The sequence below is a fragment of the Carassius auratus genome, chromosome 42 (genome assembly GCF_003368295.1).
Source record: "Carassius auratus strain Wakin chromosome 42, ASM336829v1, whole genome shotgun sequence".
In the NCBI taxonomy this organism is placed as follows: Eukaryota; Metazoa; Chordata; class Actinopteri; order Cypriniformes; family Cyprinidae; genus Carassius; species Carassius auratus.
The window spans coordinates 15,903,957-15,918,573 of record NC_039284.1 but is presented as its reverse complement, the minus strand read 5'-3'; the positions used below and the strand labels follow the sequence as shown (position 1 = coordinate 15,918,573).

The 14,617-nt window shown below is 34.8% G+C and overlaps 2 protein-coding genes across 7 annotated transcripts; both read left to right on the top strand.

Annotated features, from left to right (window-relative positions):
- The first annotated feature begins 563 nt into the window (after positions 1-563).
- On the top strand, positions 564-8,670 carry gckr (glucokinase (hexokinase 4) regulator). Of its 6 annotated transcripts, none has more exons than XM_026230040.1 (20): positions 564-661; positions 1,719-1,894; positions 2,024-2,173; positions 2,299-2,367; positions 2,560-2,628; positions 2,811-2,884; positions 2,967-3,033; positions 3,448-3,501; positions 4,240-4,334; positions 4,457-4,562; positions 4,775-4,893; positions 5,687-5,785; positions 5,943-6,040; positions 6,183-6,259; positions 6,507-6,603; positions 6,688-6,785; positions 6,998-7,078; positions 7,168-7,317; positions 7,549-7,683; positions 8,374-8,670. In XM_026230040.1, the coding sequence occupies exons 2-20, from the start codon at positions 1,874-1,876 to the stop codon at positions 8,512-8,514; spliced, it is 1,800 nt and encodes a 599-aa protein (XP_026085825.1). In that variant the 5' UTR covers positions 564-661; positions 1,719-1,873; the 3' UTR covers positions 8,515-8,670. The 6 variants fall into 6 exon arrangements, with proteins under 6 accessions (XP_026085825.1, XP_026085826.1, XP_026085823.1 ...); XM_026230041.1 differs by having other exon boundaries at positions 2,021-2,173; positions 2,560-2,625; XM_026230038.1 differs by having other exon boundaries at positions 2,021-2,173.
- A 124-nt stretch (positions 8,671-8,794) lies between these two features.
- Positions 8,795-14,192, top strand: LOC113060832 (tyrosine-protein kinase SRK2-like). Its single transcript, XM_026230045.1, has 9 exons — positions 8,795-9,127; positions 9,932-10,053; positions 10,238-10,404; positions 10,480-10,639; positions 11,377-11,532; positions 11,646-11,701; positions 12,820-12,970; positions 13,051-13,182; positions 13,262-14,192. Exons 1-9 carry the CDS (start codon positions 8,832-8,834, stop codon positions 13,453-13,455), a joined length of 1,434 nt encoding a protein of 477 aa, XP_026085830.1. The 5' UTR covers positions 8,795-8,831; the 3' UTR covers positions 13,456-14,192.
- Positions 14,193-14,617: the final 425 nt, after the last annotated feature.

The following is a 14,617-nucleotide window of genomic DNA, read 5'->3' as shown; positions in this document are numbered from 1 at the left end:
CTTTTCAATATAATACTTAATATTTTAATACAAAAATAACTAGGCTATTTAAGAAAATAAAATAGAATAGTCTACTGGGATATTAATATTAAATTAAGAATACAAACATTTCTGATAAAATGGAATACAACCAAAGATGTTCTTACAATTAATCTAAGAATAATATGAATAAAATAATTAGATATAAAAGCTATTTGAACACACAGTGCTGAATATATCATAATAGAATGAAACAGAATAGAACAGAACAGAACAGAATACATCTTTGGCTACTGATCATACCATAATAGAATACTGATATAACAGAGTAGAATAGAATACTACTGATTATACCTATAGAATATTTATATAATTCTAGAGTAGAATAGAACTGAATACTTATATTATAATAGAATACGGATATGACAAAATAGAATAGAGTAGAACTGTTGTGAATTCTTCATGGTTTTTATCTTATTGTTCGTAATTTATTCTGTTAATGTGTTGGGTTACGAAAAATGCGCTGTGCATAGTTTGAAGCAGATACGATTCTAACGTAAGTGAGGTATTCTCCGCTACGCAAGCGCAGCAGCCGGAGTTTTTGTAGCTGGAGTTTGGTAGCGTTTGCAGACTTTCCACTCGGGTGCAACATCCTTGAGTGCAAGTTAAAGTTACTGACAGAGTAAGTTCATAACACGATTCTATGTTTAATGCGGAATGTTTGTGTGCGCGGCAACTATTTCTGGCATTAAGTCAATATTGCCGCTGTTTCGCGATCTGTATAATTATCCGCTAGCACGGATGCTAATACCACTAATACTAGCAATATGAATATGTTTAATTCTTCTCCTTATGTGCATAATCTTATATTTTACAGTTTGTTATAATAATGCAGCATAATGTGATTTATGCGATTATATTAATTTCCATAGTTTATATCCTTGCTTTCTTAGTATTCTAAGTGGATATATGAGAGTTGTTGATAATGTTTCATTTGTAATTTACTGTTGAATCATAACAGTATGTAGACAAGTTATTTATTTTGTTTTATTTGTTTATTACATAAACTACCTCAGTTGTATACTGCCATGTGTACAAGGTTGAAACTTGCACAAAATAAAAGTGGAAACGAAATCTGATGACTCCTCCCTGATCAGAGTACTGAAGTGGTTAACACCATTAAAAAACTTGCAATCCCTTACAAGAACAGAATACTGCCTTTACTACTGTTCATACCATAAGAGAACATAATACTGTTTTGATTCCAGATTATACCATAGGAATAGAATAGAATGGAATAATGTTTAAAGATTATACCATAGAATAGAACATAATCTATTAGGATAATGCTTTGACTACTGATCATAATAGAATACTAATATACCATAATGAAATAAAATAGAATAGAAAATGGTTTTGAAGAATGATTCTAACAGAATATTGACATAATAGAATAGATTACTGCTTTACAATTATAGAACATAATAGAGTATACATTATCATTATACAATAGAATACTGTGTAGGCTACAGATTATAGTTTAGAATAGCATAGAAAAGACTAGAATACTGCTTTGACTAGTCATCATAACAGAATACTGATGTGTCATAATAGAGTACAACACTGATTTAAATACTGATCCATATGTCCTGGCAAATATAGTAAAATAAACTAAACATTCTACTGTGTGTCAATATCTTTTAGAGGAAAACTATTTTTTTTTTTTTTTTTTTTTACAGCTGACGGGTCAAAGTTCATCTGGTGAACTTTGTTATGCTCACTTTGTGCTCAGTAAGGGCTTTCTCTCTCTCTAGCGATCTCAGTGCATTTTATTTTCATGCATGTTTACCGTGCATTGCACTAATCAGAGTAAGTGCTGAAACGCTGGAGTCTGATGAACATGGATGACTTGAAGGTGAGTGAAAACTGAACACTGTTAACTGGCTGTGCTTTCATTGTAGCTGGTGACAGACCAACAAATCTTCTTCCTCTGTAAGCTAAAATATAATTACAGGAGTGCTCGGTCTTTTGTCTAACGTAGCTGTCATGTCACGAGCTCTCTCTACCTGTCACGGAGAAATGCAATCCCATCAGCAGAGATATAGATAGAGTGAATGGCAAACAGATGGTGCAAATACTGAGAAGATGCGACGCCGAGATTTTTGAGAAGAAAGATCATGATCCATTTCACCAGGTTTGGCATATTAGTTTCAGTATACAGTATACAGACAGTATATGTGTTTATGTAATTGTAATTAAGGTCATTATGCTCCTAACAAGAGTTTTCAATGTGAAGCTGCCTGTGCTTTTTCTTTATAGAGACTATATAGTTCAGCTGTCATCCAAACGATGGTGGATGTTGCAAAGAGGGTGGAAATGATGCTGAGGGTCTGTAATAATTAATCTTTTTAAATTAACAACTAAGAAATAACAGTTTAAGTTTAGGTATATTTTAATATATAAAATTAAACAATTATTTCAATAATATTTAGTATTTTTTTTTTTTTTTTTTTAATTTTATAAATGTTCTTCAAAAAATGTCAAAATGTTAAAAACATCATAATTGATTTGTTTCTGCAGGACCCAGAGGAGAGTGTGATTGTATTAAGTGGCTGTGGAACATCAGGCCGTATTGCATTTCTTTTGGTGGTATAGAGTTTAATAAAGATTTAATATCTAATTAGTTTAAATAAACAAAATAAACAAATGAATAAATTACCAACTACGGTATATTTACAAATATAATGTAAATGTATAATGTTTTCCCCACTGTGTTCTTCATGACTGTCAAATTTCTTTGTAATTTGATCATATTGTATTTCATAATTCAGACCTCCTTTAATGAGATGATGAAAGCCCAAAAACAGAAACAGATCTGTTCGTACATCATAGCTGGAGGTGACAGGTGAATAAACCGTCTGTCTGTCCGATGCATAAGATGAGACTCCAGTGTGACACTGCAGTATTTCTGGACTCTGTTTTTAAAGGGCCATGCTGACATCACAGGAGGCTCCAGAGGACGACCCGGCGCTGGGAGCTCACACGCTGGAAAAGGTACAAAGGGTTCACATCCTAAGCAGAAAAACAACAGGCTATTCTTTGACATTTTCAGAAGAAACGCCACAGTACCAGAGAGTTCTGGGTGATTGCCAGGTTGATGCCATGTAATTACTAAAGAGTTCAAAAGGTGTGTTTTGTTAAACACATAACTTTGCACTTGATAGGTTGCTGCTTATAGGCCCAAGTCCTAAAATATTGCTCACCCCATGTCTCACTCATTTCCACCTATTTTAGTATTTGAAAATCAAGTCTAATCAATTAAAAAAATTAACGATTTAAAGAATGTTTACAAATTTATATATGTGATTTTTAGATACGGTATTTGAAAAACAATAGTATTAATGCATTCAGAGTTAGTTATTGAAACATATTCATTCTCGATTTCCTGTTTTCTTTTTCCACTAACAGATTTGTGCAGGAAAGAAGCATGTCCTGTTCATTGGAATATCCTGTGGCATGTCGGTAAGAATGATACTATTGTCTTTTTCCATCCAATAGTTCTGGGTTAAGTCTGCATTTACCAGATATCTCAGTTTTAAGAACAGTCCTGGGTTTTCACATTCAAAACTTCACATTTTACATTCCATAATTATAATTTCACAAAAAAAAAAGGAAAAACAAAGCCTCCAAAAGCAATAACTTATATAAAATAACATAAAAAAAGAATATTAACAATTTGAATTAATGCAGTATAGTCACAGTCTGTACATCTGTGCATACTGGAAAAAAAAAAGAAATATAATAATAAAAGCCTGAATGCACTGAAAGTTGCTTTGGATAAAAGCTTCTACTAAATGCATAGACGTAATGTAAATGTAAATGAAAATATTAATGTTTAAACTAGTTTTAACCTACAAACATAATAATAATTAATTACATTTTGATCATTAAATCACTGAAATAGCTTCAAAAGCTGTCACTGGCATGGTTCACTTTCAAAAGGTACTAATGTATTTACTGTAAGTGCATAAGGAACTAAAAGGCACCCTTCTGCTGTAATAAGGTACAAAATAGTACCTTTTTAAACGGAACTGCAGTGACAGCTTTTTAAACTTTTTTCTTTTCTTTAAGCGTATGGTAGAAAATGTCTGCAGTTTTCATTTGATTTCTTACTAAGCAGGTAACATTAACGTGAGCTTTTATCAAAGCCGTCTGTGGGTCAGCTGTGAATGCACTTCATGATGTTGTTCTGTGTCAAAGGCACCATTTGTTGCTGGGCAACTGGATTTTTGTCTGCAGCACTTAGACATCTTTACTCCAGTGCTTCTGGGATTCAATCCTGTACACATGGCGAGGTAGACCCTCTGAGTGCATACAATGCCTTTCGTCATATTACAAGCAATCATATTAGCATATCATATTTTAAGTGTATCAACAGTAACAAGACTAGATGGTGACATTCTTGCCCTCCTGACAGGAGTGAACCAATGCAGGGCTGTTCATTTCACTTTAAAGACGTTGCAGAGAGGATGACTGCAGAGCAGAGACATGAGAAAGCATTCGTCCTAAATCCTGTATTGGGGGTATGATACATTGCATAGACATAAACACACGTGCATGCAACACACTACCAACCTCTATGAACACCTTACAGTATAACCACTGGCAAGTACCCAGGACACTCTATAAGAGTATCAAAGATGTAAACATGAGTTTTCTTACTAATGTTTAAGGAGTATCCACCCATCATAAGCAGTAATGATGTAGTTGTTGCACTTCTGGTCTCTCCTCATAGGCTGAGGCCATCAGCGGATCGTCCCGGATGAAAGGAGGCAGTGCAACTAAAATCATTCTGGAATCAATTCTTCTGGCCGGACATGAAGCTGCATTTAGAGGAAAGAGAACAACACCTGAGTAAGTTTTAATTGCAGTTTATATATATATATATATATATATATATATATATATATATATATATATATATATCAGTTTATGCAATCTAAATATATACAGATTTCTATTGTATATTGTAATTGAATACTAAACATACCTGGAAAGCTGAAAGCACTCTTTGCTTTATTTGTATATTTGTCCTGTTGTTTGTAATTTACATCTTTGTTCTTATTTATAATAAAAAAAAGTTGTAAATAATAATGAATTGTGACATCCTTACCTTAAAAATAACATAGCAATAATACCACAAATTATGGAAAAAATGATTAAAAAAAAAGAATAACTGGTAGCTGATTTTCCACAAATTCATGAAAATTACCTCCACAAAATCAATCATTCGGATCACAAAAAAAGTTATAATAATAACGGTAGCACTTTATTTTACAGTCCTGTTCCTCGTGTACATACGATGTACTTATAGTAATTACAATAATTATGTAATAACTAGGTACCTACCCCTAAACCTAACCCTACCCCATGTAGTTACCTTTCTTAGATAAATACACTGTATTCTCATACTGTAAAATTAAGTGCAACTATAATAATATATGATAGCCTGAATGCACTGTAAGTCGCTTTAGATAAAAGCGTCTGCTAAATGCATAAATTTTAATTTAATATATTAATTAAAAAAAATGAATTAAAAAATATCATGAATCCTTGATGGGACTGGTGGGATATGCAGTGTAAAATATGGAATAATTTTCCACAGTTCTCTTAAGAGTAATCTACTTTGATTAAATGTGTCATTCAGATGTATTTCTGGCTGGATCACAGCGAGTGAGATGGTTTATGAGACTACTTACTCACACAGTGATGAGCTTGCAGCACTTATTCATCAAGCAGGAGAGAGGTACAACATTTCACTACTTTAGTGTTTCTTAACACATAAACCCGTTTTCCAACATGAACAAGCTGAACTTCTGGTGCATGTGGTAAAAAATGCAGAAATGTTCTTTGTAGTCAAGGTTTTGTCATAATCAAAGGCACACTTATAATTTATTTAACAGCCTTCGGATGAAAGCGCATGTGTACTATATTGGATGGGGAACTCTGGGCATTATAGGACTGACTGATGCCAGCGAATGCGTCCCAACATATGGAGCAGGTGCCAAATATATTTCACCTTTAATACATTCTTTAAATGTGTTCATTTGACAGTTTGTTAACGGGTAAATAACAGCGCAAGAATAAAATTATGGGAAATGTTTAAAACCAGAACCACCTTTTAATTGTCATTATTTTATCAGATTTTGATGACATCAGAGGTTTTATCAACAACGGTTTCAGAGAAATGAAAAACAAAGAAGGAGATCTATCATGTCTGGTGAGCTCAAAGTTATTGATTTAAAAACTTAAAGGGATAGTTCGTCCGAAAATGAAGATCTTCTCATCATTTACTCCTTCTTATACTATTCTAATGAATTAAATATTTTAGCATCTGAAATTATCCCTTTAATGGTAGCAAATGCATAAACAATTGGAATAATCTAAGGCCTTTAATATTTACCTGGATATTTCATATTACAACATTTATTAATAAATTAAACAACAAAAACATCAACTATTTCTAGGGGCCAGAATTCGTAATTGGTCACAAAGATTTTGTGGACACCATCTTACCGAGTCTGAGTCAAAATGACATGGTGCTGTTTCTGTTTGCAGTGAATGGTGAGCAAACACGAATTAGTTGCTTATAACAGTACGTTCAGTTCCTTGAATATATTTTGAAGATATTTGAATGTCTCTCCTAAGATGACCTGCATGAGGTGACAGCACTGGCTGATCAAGTGAGGCGAAGGACATCTAATTTGCATGCAATTGCTCATGACCTTGAGAAATTCACCATTCCTGTGAGTAAAATTAGTAACCAGGATTTTTGCCTTTAGCAAAAACTCTCACTTCTTAATAAAATTCCTTTGCATTGCACGTCTTATAAATACATAATGCTGCTTATGTAATAAGATAATTTCTTGCATGGACTTGCATGCAGTTTAAAAGAGAGCAAATCTCTTATATATTATTTTAAATAATATTTAAATTCAATATATATATATTGCTTCAGGAAACAGTATGCAACATGTTTGGAACCATTCTGCGCATCACATGGCCTTTTTCTTCAGAGGAGGTGAACTCAGTTGTAATGGTAAGCCATTTGTCACGTGAACTCTCACAAGTATCAATTTACCTTCAAAAGTATTTGTACTGTAACATCAGTTTTTTTTTTTTTTATAGAGACAGCGCTGGGAGCTTTCAACTAAATGGTGTCTTAATGCAATCAGCACAGGAGCTCATGTACTGAAGGGAAAGGTTTACATGAATTACATGATAGACCTCAGAGTATCTAACAGCAAGCTGTACACAAGAGCCATCAACATTTTACAGGTATCAGTAACAAATTATCTAAATCGTACATACTGTTAAAACCAAAATTAGATTAGTATTCATTAATGCAACCTGTTTTTGATCTCTTGGAGAGACTATACAGTGGAGATCAAATCTTATATCTGCATATATTTAACTTTCAGTTTTGGAAACTAATTAAGCTGGAACTGTAATAAGACCCCTGTGTGTGGTTTCCGTATGCTGTGTTTAATTATATACCATCACTGTCAGCGGTTCACAGGCTGCTCCAAAAGCGAGTGTGTAAGAGCTCTACTGAGAGCCATCTACAGTACAGAGGACCTGAGTGAAGACATGACATCAGCAGATGTGTGGAAACACACCGATGCGGCTAACAGACGGGATCGAGTAAGAACTCGCTTATTTATCTTCACCATCTGTTAAGCAGACGGCAGTATTAAAGATTGCCAAACGCTTAAAATTTTTACCATTATATTTACACTAACAAAGAATAGTAGGTAACACATTAGTTAATGCATTAACTAATATTAAAGGAATAATTAACCCCCCTATCCTAGATGTAGATGAGTTTGTTTTGTTCAGTAGATTTGGAGAATAGCATTGCATCAGTGTCTCACCAATGGATCCTCTGCAGTGAATGGGTGCCGTCAGAATAAGCTGATAAAAACATCACAATAATTCACACCTCTCCATACAGTTAATGGAAAGCTGTGTGTTTGTAAGAAACAAATCCATCACTGGATGAGAAAGCACACAGCTTTTCATTTCACAAGACATTGATTGATGGACCTGGGTGTTGTGGATTATTGTGATGTTTTTATCAGCTGTTTGGACTCTCATTCTGACGGCACCCATTCACTGGTAAACAAATAATGCAATGCAAAATTTCTCAAAATCTGTGAAGAAACAAACTCAGCTACATCTTGGATGACCTGAGAGGGAGACAATTATAAAAAAAAAAAAAAAAAACATTTTGGGATTAACTTTTCCTTTACTTATTCTACACTTTAATAAAAGCATTGCATTATTTTCAAAGGCAGGTTTAACTGTTATAACTTATATGTTCTGCACTGGCAGGTGGTCCCGACTGCGCTGGTGATGATCCAATGCGGTTGCACTCTTACTGAAGCACGGCATCACTTAGATTGTCATCCTGTGATTCGAGACGCAGTGAATGCCTGCTTCAATTCTTCCAAGACCAAAAGCACAGTGGACTAGACAACAAAATAATGCATTCTCACAATGAAGAGGCATTTTTATGCTAATGCTTTTAAGGCTGTGTTTCTTGGCCGCTTATCTGTGATTACAAATTGCTATACTCTGTACGCATGGTGTGGCCTTTTGTTTTTGTTGAAATAAACCCAACTGGATGACATCAGGGGAATTCTGATCATTTTTTTCGCAAAGTACTTCCTTGATAACAGTACCGAGAGTAGAAACCTGTCTGGCTGCAGTGAGCTGGTTGTAAAGTGCGCTAGTCATGCCATTGTAACATCATTCTGCTGGAGTGCACAAGGCTGACATGACTGGTAAACATGGGAAATTCTGCGTGCACATGTAAACGCTGCTGTCCTTGTTGCCCACCGAAGAACGAAGAGCAGTCTCTCAGCCGCAAAAGAGTCTTCAGATCGATCAACAATTATCCCTCACGCACAATATGGGATCTAGAGCTGAAGAAAGGAGATATTCTGGAGGTGACAGGAGAGAATGAACACTGGTTGTATGTGAGGAGACGCACAGCTAAAGCTAACGGATCGAAGTACTTTGTGGAGGAAAAAGGATATGTGCCTAGAGACTTCATCAAACCACTGGATAGCGTAGAGGCCGAGCCGTAAGTCCTTGAGTTACTTTTGATCAGTTTGAGCTTGTGCGAATGCATAATATATAGGGCAATCTCACGCATAGTGTTTTGAATCTCTGCCCTGAATGAAACTGGCATCCTGTGTTTCCAGTTTCACAACTTCTGGTGAAGGTGCTACAGTGCCGTCACTACCCAGTTTGTGTTTATCTGAAGAAATGACTATTGGAAATGATTATAGAGTTGGGTTTTGGACATTATTGACAGGAAGATTTAACAGTGATACTTGCGAAAACTGTCAGGAGACAAGTATAAGATTTTAAATTCTTAAAAAAATATTAAGTTCAATCACTTTTAACAAAAAGTTAATTAGTGTAAATAAATAGTATTGTGCAAAAAGTGTCATAATATAGTACATTATTTTTGCTATATATACATATATCTGTGTGTGTGTGTGTGTGTGTGTGTGTGAAAATTAATGTGTTATTTATTGTTTTAAATTTGTTGGGGTGAAATATGACCCAAACATTTTTTTTTTTCTAAATCGTTACTTTACTGTGTATAATAAAATTATCATTTTAAAATGATGTACATACTGTATAATAAATAAATAATCCATGTGTTAATAAAAGGATATAAAGAGAAAAAGTAAATAATTTCTTATTAAATTATTATTTTTAATTTTATTATTACATGAATTGTTTCCCCCCGAGATTCACTCGTTCATTTGTTTACTTTATTGTCCATTTAATATTTGATTCAAAGTTGTACCACCACATACTGTATTCTAGTCTAATAAAAATCCACTTAATAAAACTTGTATCAATTGATTTTCAGATGGTTTTTTGAGAGTGTTAAAACACGTATAGATGCCAGATGTCGTCTGCAGAGACCAGAAAACAAAGAGGGTGCATTTCTCATCTGGAAGTGTAATGAGAATAATCTATATTATTTATCAGGTATGACAAGTTTGATTCACACACATACACACACACACATCTCAAGCCTGCTTTTATTTAACTGTATTGTTTTGAACGGCACTTCGACCCAGTAAAACAAAGAGATCTAGTAACAATAAACCAACCCTAATCTTAACTTGGAGAGTAGCTAAATAACATTTTCTACAAATGATTTCTTTTAAAGTGTGGAGTGGCCTTCATGCACGGCATTACAGGGTCAAGCAGGGAGAAAACGACAAGCAGTTTTTCCTTGTTCATCACAAAACCTTCCAGACCTTGTGTGAGCTGATAGAGTTTTACTCTGAAAACAAGAGCGGACTTTGTGCGAAGCTTCATGAACCATGTGTGAAGGTCAGTGAAGAGTTACATCCTACAGATTAATGAAAGTTTTCCAGCACAATTCCAATCTGTCCATTACTCTTCCAGCTGGACCAGCCGGCTCCTCTGACTCTGTCATTCGAAACCAAATGGGAGGTAGACAGAAGCTCACTTACTAAAATAAAGAAGGTGGGCAGCGGGGAGTTTGCGGAGGTTTGGCAGGGGCTCTGGAACAACACCACAGAGGTGGCCATCAAAGAGTTCAAAGGTAAATCAGGTTAAATCTGTGGTGCTTACTTCATATCTGCTGGTTTTATTAGGAGTAGCGACCTAAATGCAAACAAAATGCCCTAAAAAATAAAAAAAGAGACATTGCCATATACATATTTTGCTCTGGTAAATATTTTACCGTATTTTATCATCTGCGGTAGGGAACTTTTGACGCTCTAGCGGTTTATAAACAGAACTGCTTGCGTCTTGCGGATGAACATCGTAGCTGGAACTACTTCTCTCTGTTTATGTCTATGAAGAATCACAAAGGTACTGGGTTACTCCGCCGCGGTATCCCCGAAGTAGTCCGAATATAAACTCCTATTATAGGTGCACCCTAGTGATTCAGGACAAACTAAAAACACAGTTTGGAAAATGGATTCATGGTGTACTCGCTTATTATATACATTTTTCTACATTTTGAACACAAACAAAGTTACGGACCGCAGCTCTGATTGGTTGTTTCTTACCGGGAGCGGATGGCTTTATGCAAATGGCAATAGGACACTGGGAGGAGCCAGAGGAGCTTGATTTTTTCACAGATTATCTGTCTCATATTCTACTGTCAGGATATAATGACAGGTTTAACAGATATGTAAAACATATATTTTTACAAAAGTTACCTACAGCAGCTTTAAGTATCCTTTTCTCCTGCTAATCATGAACCAAAACGAACCTGTTACGAACTTTTAAAATCACAGTCAGTTGATATTATCTGTTCCACTTCACTTGCAGATGTCAACTATTTGAATATCAAAACAGAGATTAATATCATGAAAGAGCTGCATCACGAGCGTCTGCTGAAGCTCTACGCTGTGTGTACGAACAGTGAACCCATGTGTTTAGTCACGGAGCTCATGAAAAACGGCAGTTTAAAGAAATTTCTCATCAGTAAGTGAAGTAACATTAACTTGTTTGCAACTAAAAACATGATGGATACCACTACCTTCATTTTGATGTTAACTTACACAGATGCTTTTTAAGACCTTTATATGTTTCTTCAGGCCACAAAGAGAAGCAAGACTTGGAGTTTTCAGTCATGATGGATTTTGCCGTCCAGGTAACTTGATTTCTTCGGGAGTAATTGCCTGGAATGTCATAATAAAAAAAATAAAATAATCATATGGCTGGTTTGAGCTTAAAACAATTAAGATCAACATGAAACTCCCTTTTCTGAAAGAAGCAAGAAAAACAGTGGCAGGGAATGCAAGGCAGGATGGTAAAAATTGTCTTTCTTTATGAAAAAAAAAAAAGAGCAGCTTCATAAGTATTTTCTGGAAACTTACAAATGTTTAGAATAACATACACTGATGAATCATTCTAGCCAATATGTCAATGCATTCTCTCTAAGTAAGCAATTCATACATTGATTTCTCTGAAAAGGCTCCACGTATTGCTGTTAGTTTAAGCGGCCTGACACAGCAACATTAATGTTGGGGAGAGAGGTGGCGTGTTCATTATTTTTGCGTTTCCATTCGGTGCTGCTGTCATGTGAGATCAGCTGCTTCTCAAATTGGTGCTTCCTCATTTCCTCGCTCCTCCAGTCCATGACCCGGAAATCGATCAACATGAAGGACACATCAATTCTCCAAATGCACTCTGAGGAATGAGGAACCCTCTATTTGGCGATAAAACACATTACAGATGCATACAATCTTCAAATACCTCAGCAGTGCATCTTTCATTGTTAACATTAATTAAGGGATCATGCACCTGATTCTAAACCAAGACCTGACATTTAGGGGAATCTTTTTATTTAGAAGACCCCAAATGGTATTTTTATTTAAATGAATTAAATAAATAAAGGATTTAAATGAATTTAGGTTGAACAAGAATAAAAACTTACTGTAAAGTAGTCTATTTGAACGGTTTGAAAATAATTTCACAAAAATGAATTTAAGACATAGTCAGCCAGACGATGAACATTATTAACAGCATTTATTATATGAAAAATGAGATGGATTCATTTAAAATGCAAAAGAAAAATGTAGTAGTTTGCAGCATATTAAAATTGGTCATTTAACATTTTTAACATAAAACGTGTCAGATATTTCCTATTTAGTAACTTACATCTTACCTCGTACTTTTTGACCATTAAAAACCGAAGCCATCTCAATCGTTTTGATATTGTCGAGTGCCTAGGCCACTAGATTTTCTATTATAATTTTTTTTTCTTAGATTACAGAAGGAATGATTTACATTGAGAATAAAATAGTTCACCGTGATCTGAGAGCCGAGAACATTCTGCTTACCGACATGCAATGCTGCAAAATAGCCGATTTTGGACTCGCTGAAATCAATCTGGCTGGAAGCAACAGAATTTCATCAGGTGAGATATTTGATACGTTTGTTCAAGCATGCAAGACACACGAACACATTAAGTGCATAACCGTGCACATCTATCTGCAGATATAAAGGTCCCTGTGAAATGGATTGCCCCGGAGATATTTGAGAACAAGGCTTACACAAGCAAGAGCGACGTCTGGTCTTTCGGCATCCTTTTAACTGAAATCGTGACATATGGGGATGACCCTTACCCTGGTAAACACATTTCCTAAACATAACACATGTGGTTGTAGTCTCACATCTCACCCAACACATCTTTCTTCCACAATCTCAGGTATGGAAAAAATGGCCTGCGTTCGGTCCATTCAGAGAGGAGAGCGGATGGAGAGACCGGCCGGCTGCCCCGAAGAGCTCTACGACATTATGCTGCAGTGCTGGAGGTCAAACCCTGAGGAGAGACCAACATTTACAGAGCTACGGGAGAAGCTATTGGCTCTCATACATGAGCCTGATTCTGAACTGGAGTAGATACTGTAGAAATGAGAGCGCTGGGACACTTTTGAGCTTAGATTATATGTGCCCAACACAGACAATCACTTACAGTTTACAGAGGTTAATATCTGCCGGAATTAATGCAATATGTGTGATTCTCATGAAAATGTAACAAATGTAGCAAAAATATTACAGTGCTTTTTTAAAAATCAAAACAGTTTAAAGCTTAATTGGTTAATTTTCATGGGAAAAGAAACTTAAAATGGACTTTCTTAATGCAAAATAAATTAATTTAGATTTTTGCATTACATTTTTCATGAGATTCATTCGTATGCAAACTGTGCCATACATCTCTCAAACTGAAAAGATTTAGAATGACTATAACTAGTGTTGCTAATCAGTATTACTTAAGGTGATTATGAAGTTTCTTAGTTTATATATTCCCTGGTAAGCAGGAGATATTTCATTGTTGACTGATATTTTTGTCATCAAAGCTGAAAAATTATGGCCAATGTGAAAACACCATGTCATGTAAACTCTCGACATTTGTTGATAGCAGAGCCTTTGCAAATGAATGTTTGATTTTTAACCTTTTATTTAAATTCTAAAACCTATTGTAGGAGCATGTATTTTTTGTGACCTGATAAAGAACATGTAATTATGTAAACCTGGACTGTTGCCACCACTGTAAGTGTACTTTTTAAGGAAGGTTTCCTTCTTCCTTCTGAGAACATTTCAGATGACTTTTACATTACTAAAATGTTTGAACATCCCTACCTATCTTGGAAAAACCAAGCTCAAATACTTTACTTTAAATCAAATGTTTTGAAATAATTTAGATTTTTTTGTATATATTTGAAATAAGTCTTATGCTCACCAAGGCTGCATTTATTAGATTAAAAATGCAGTAAACGGCATTATTGTGAAATATTTTTTCCAATTTAAAAGAAACATTGTTTTTTGTTTTGTTTTATTATATTCTAAAATTAAATGTATTCCTGTGATGCAAAGCAGCGTCATTACTACAGTCTTCAGTGTCACATGATCCTTCAGAAATCATTCTAATATGCTGAAAATTCAGCTTCCCCATCACATGAATAAATTTCATTTTGAAATATATTAAAATAGAGAACATATTTGAATTTGTAATATATATATATAATGTATTTTTGCAGTCTTGGTGCGCAAAAGGAACTAA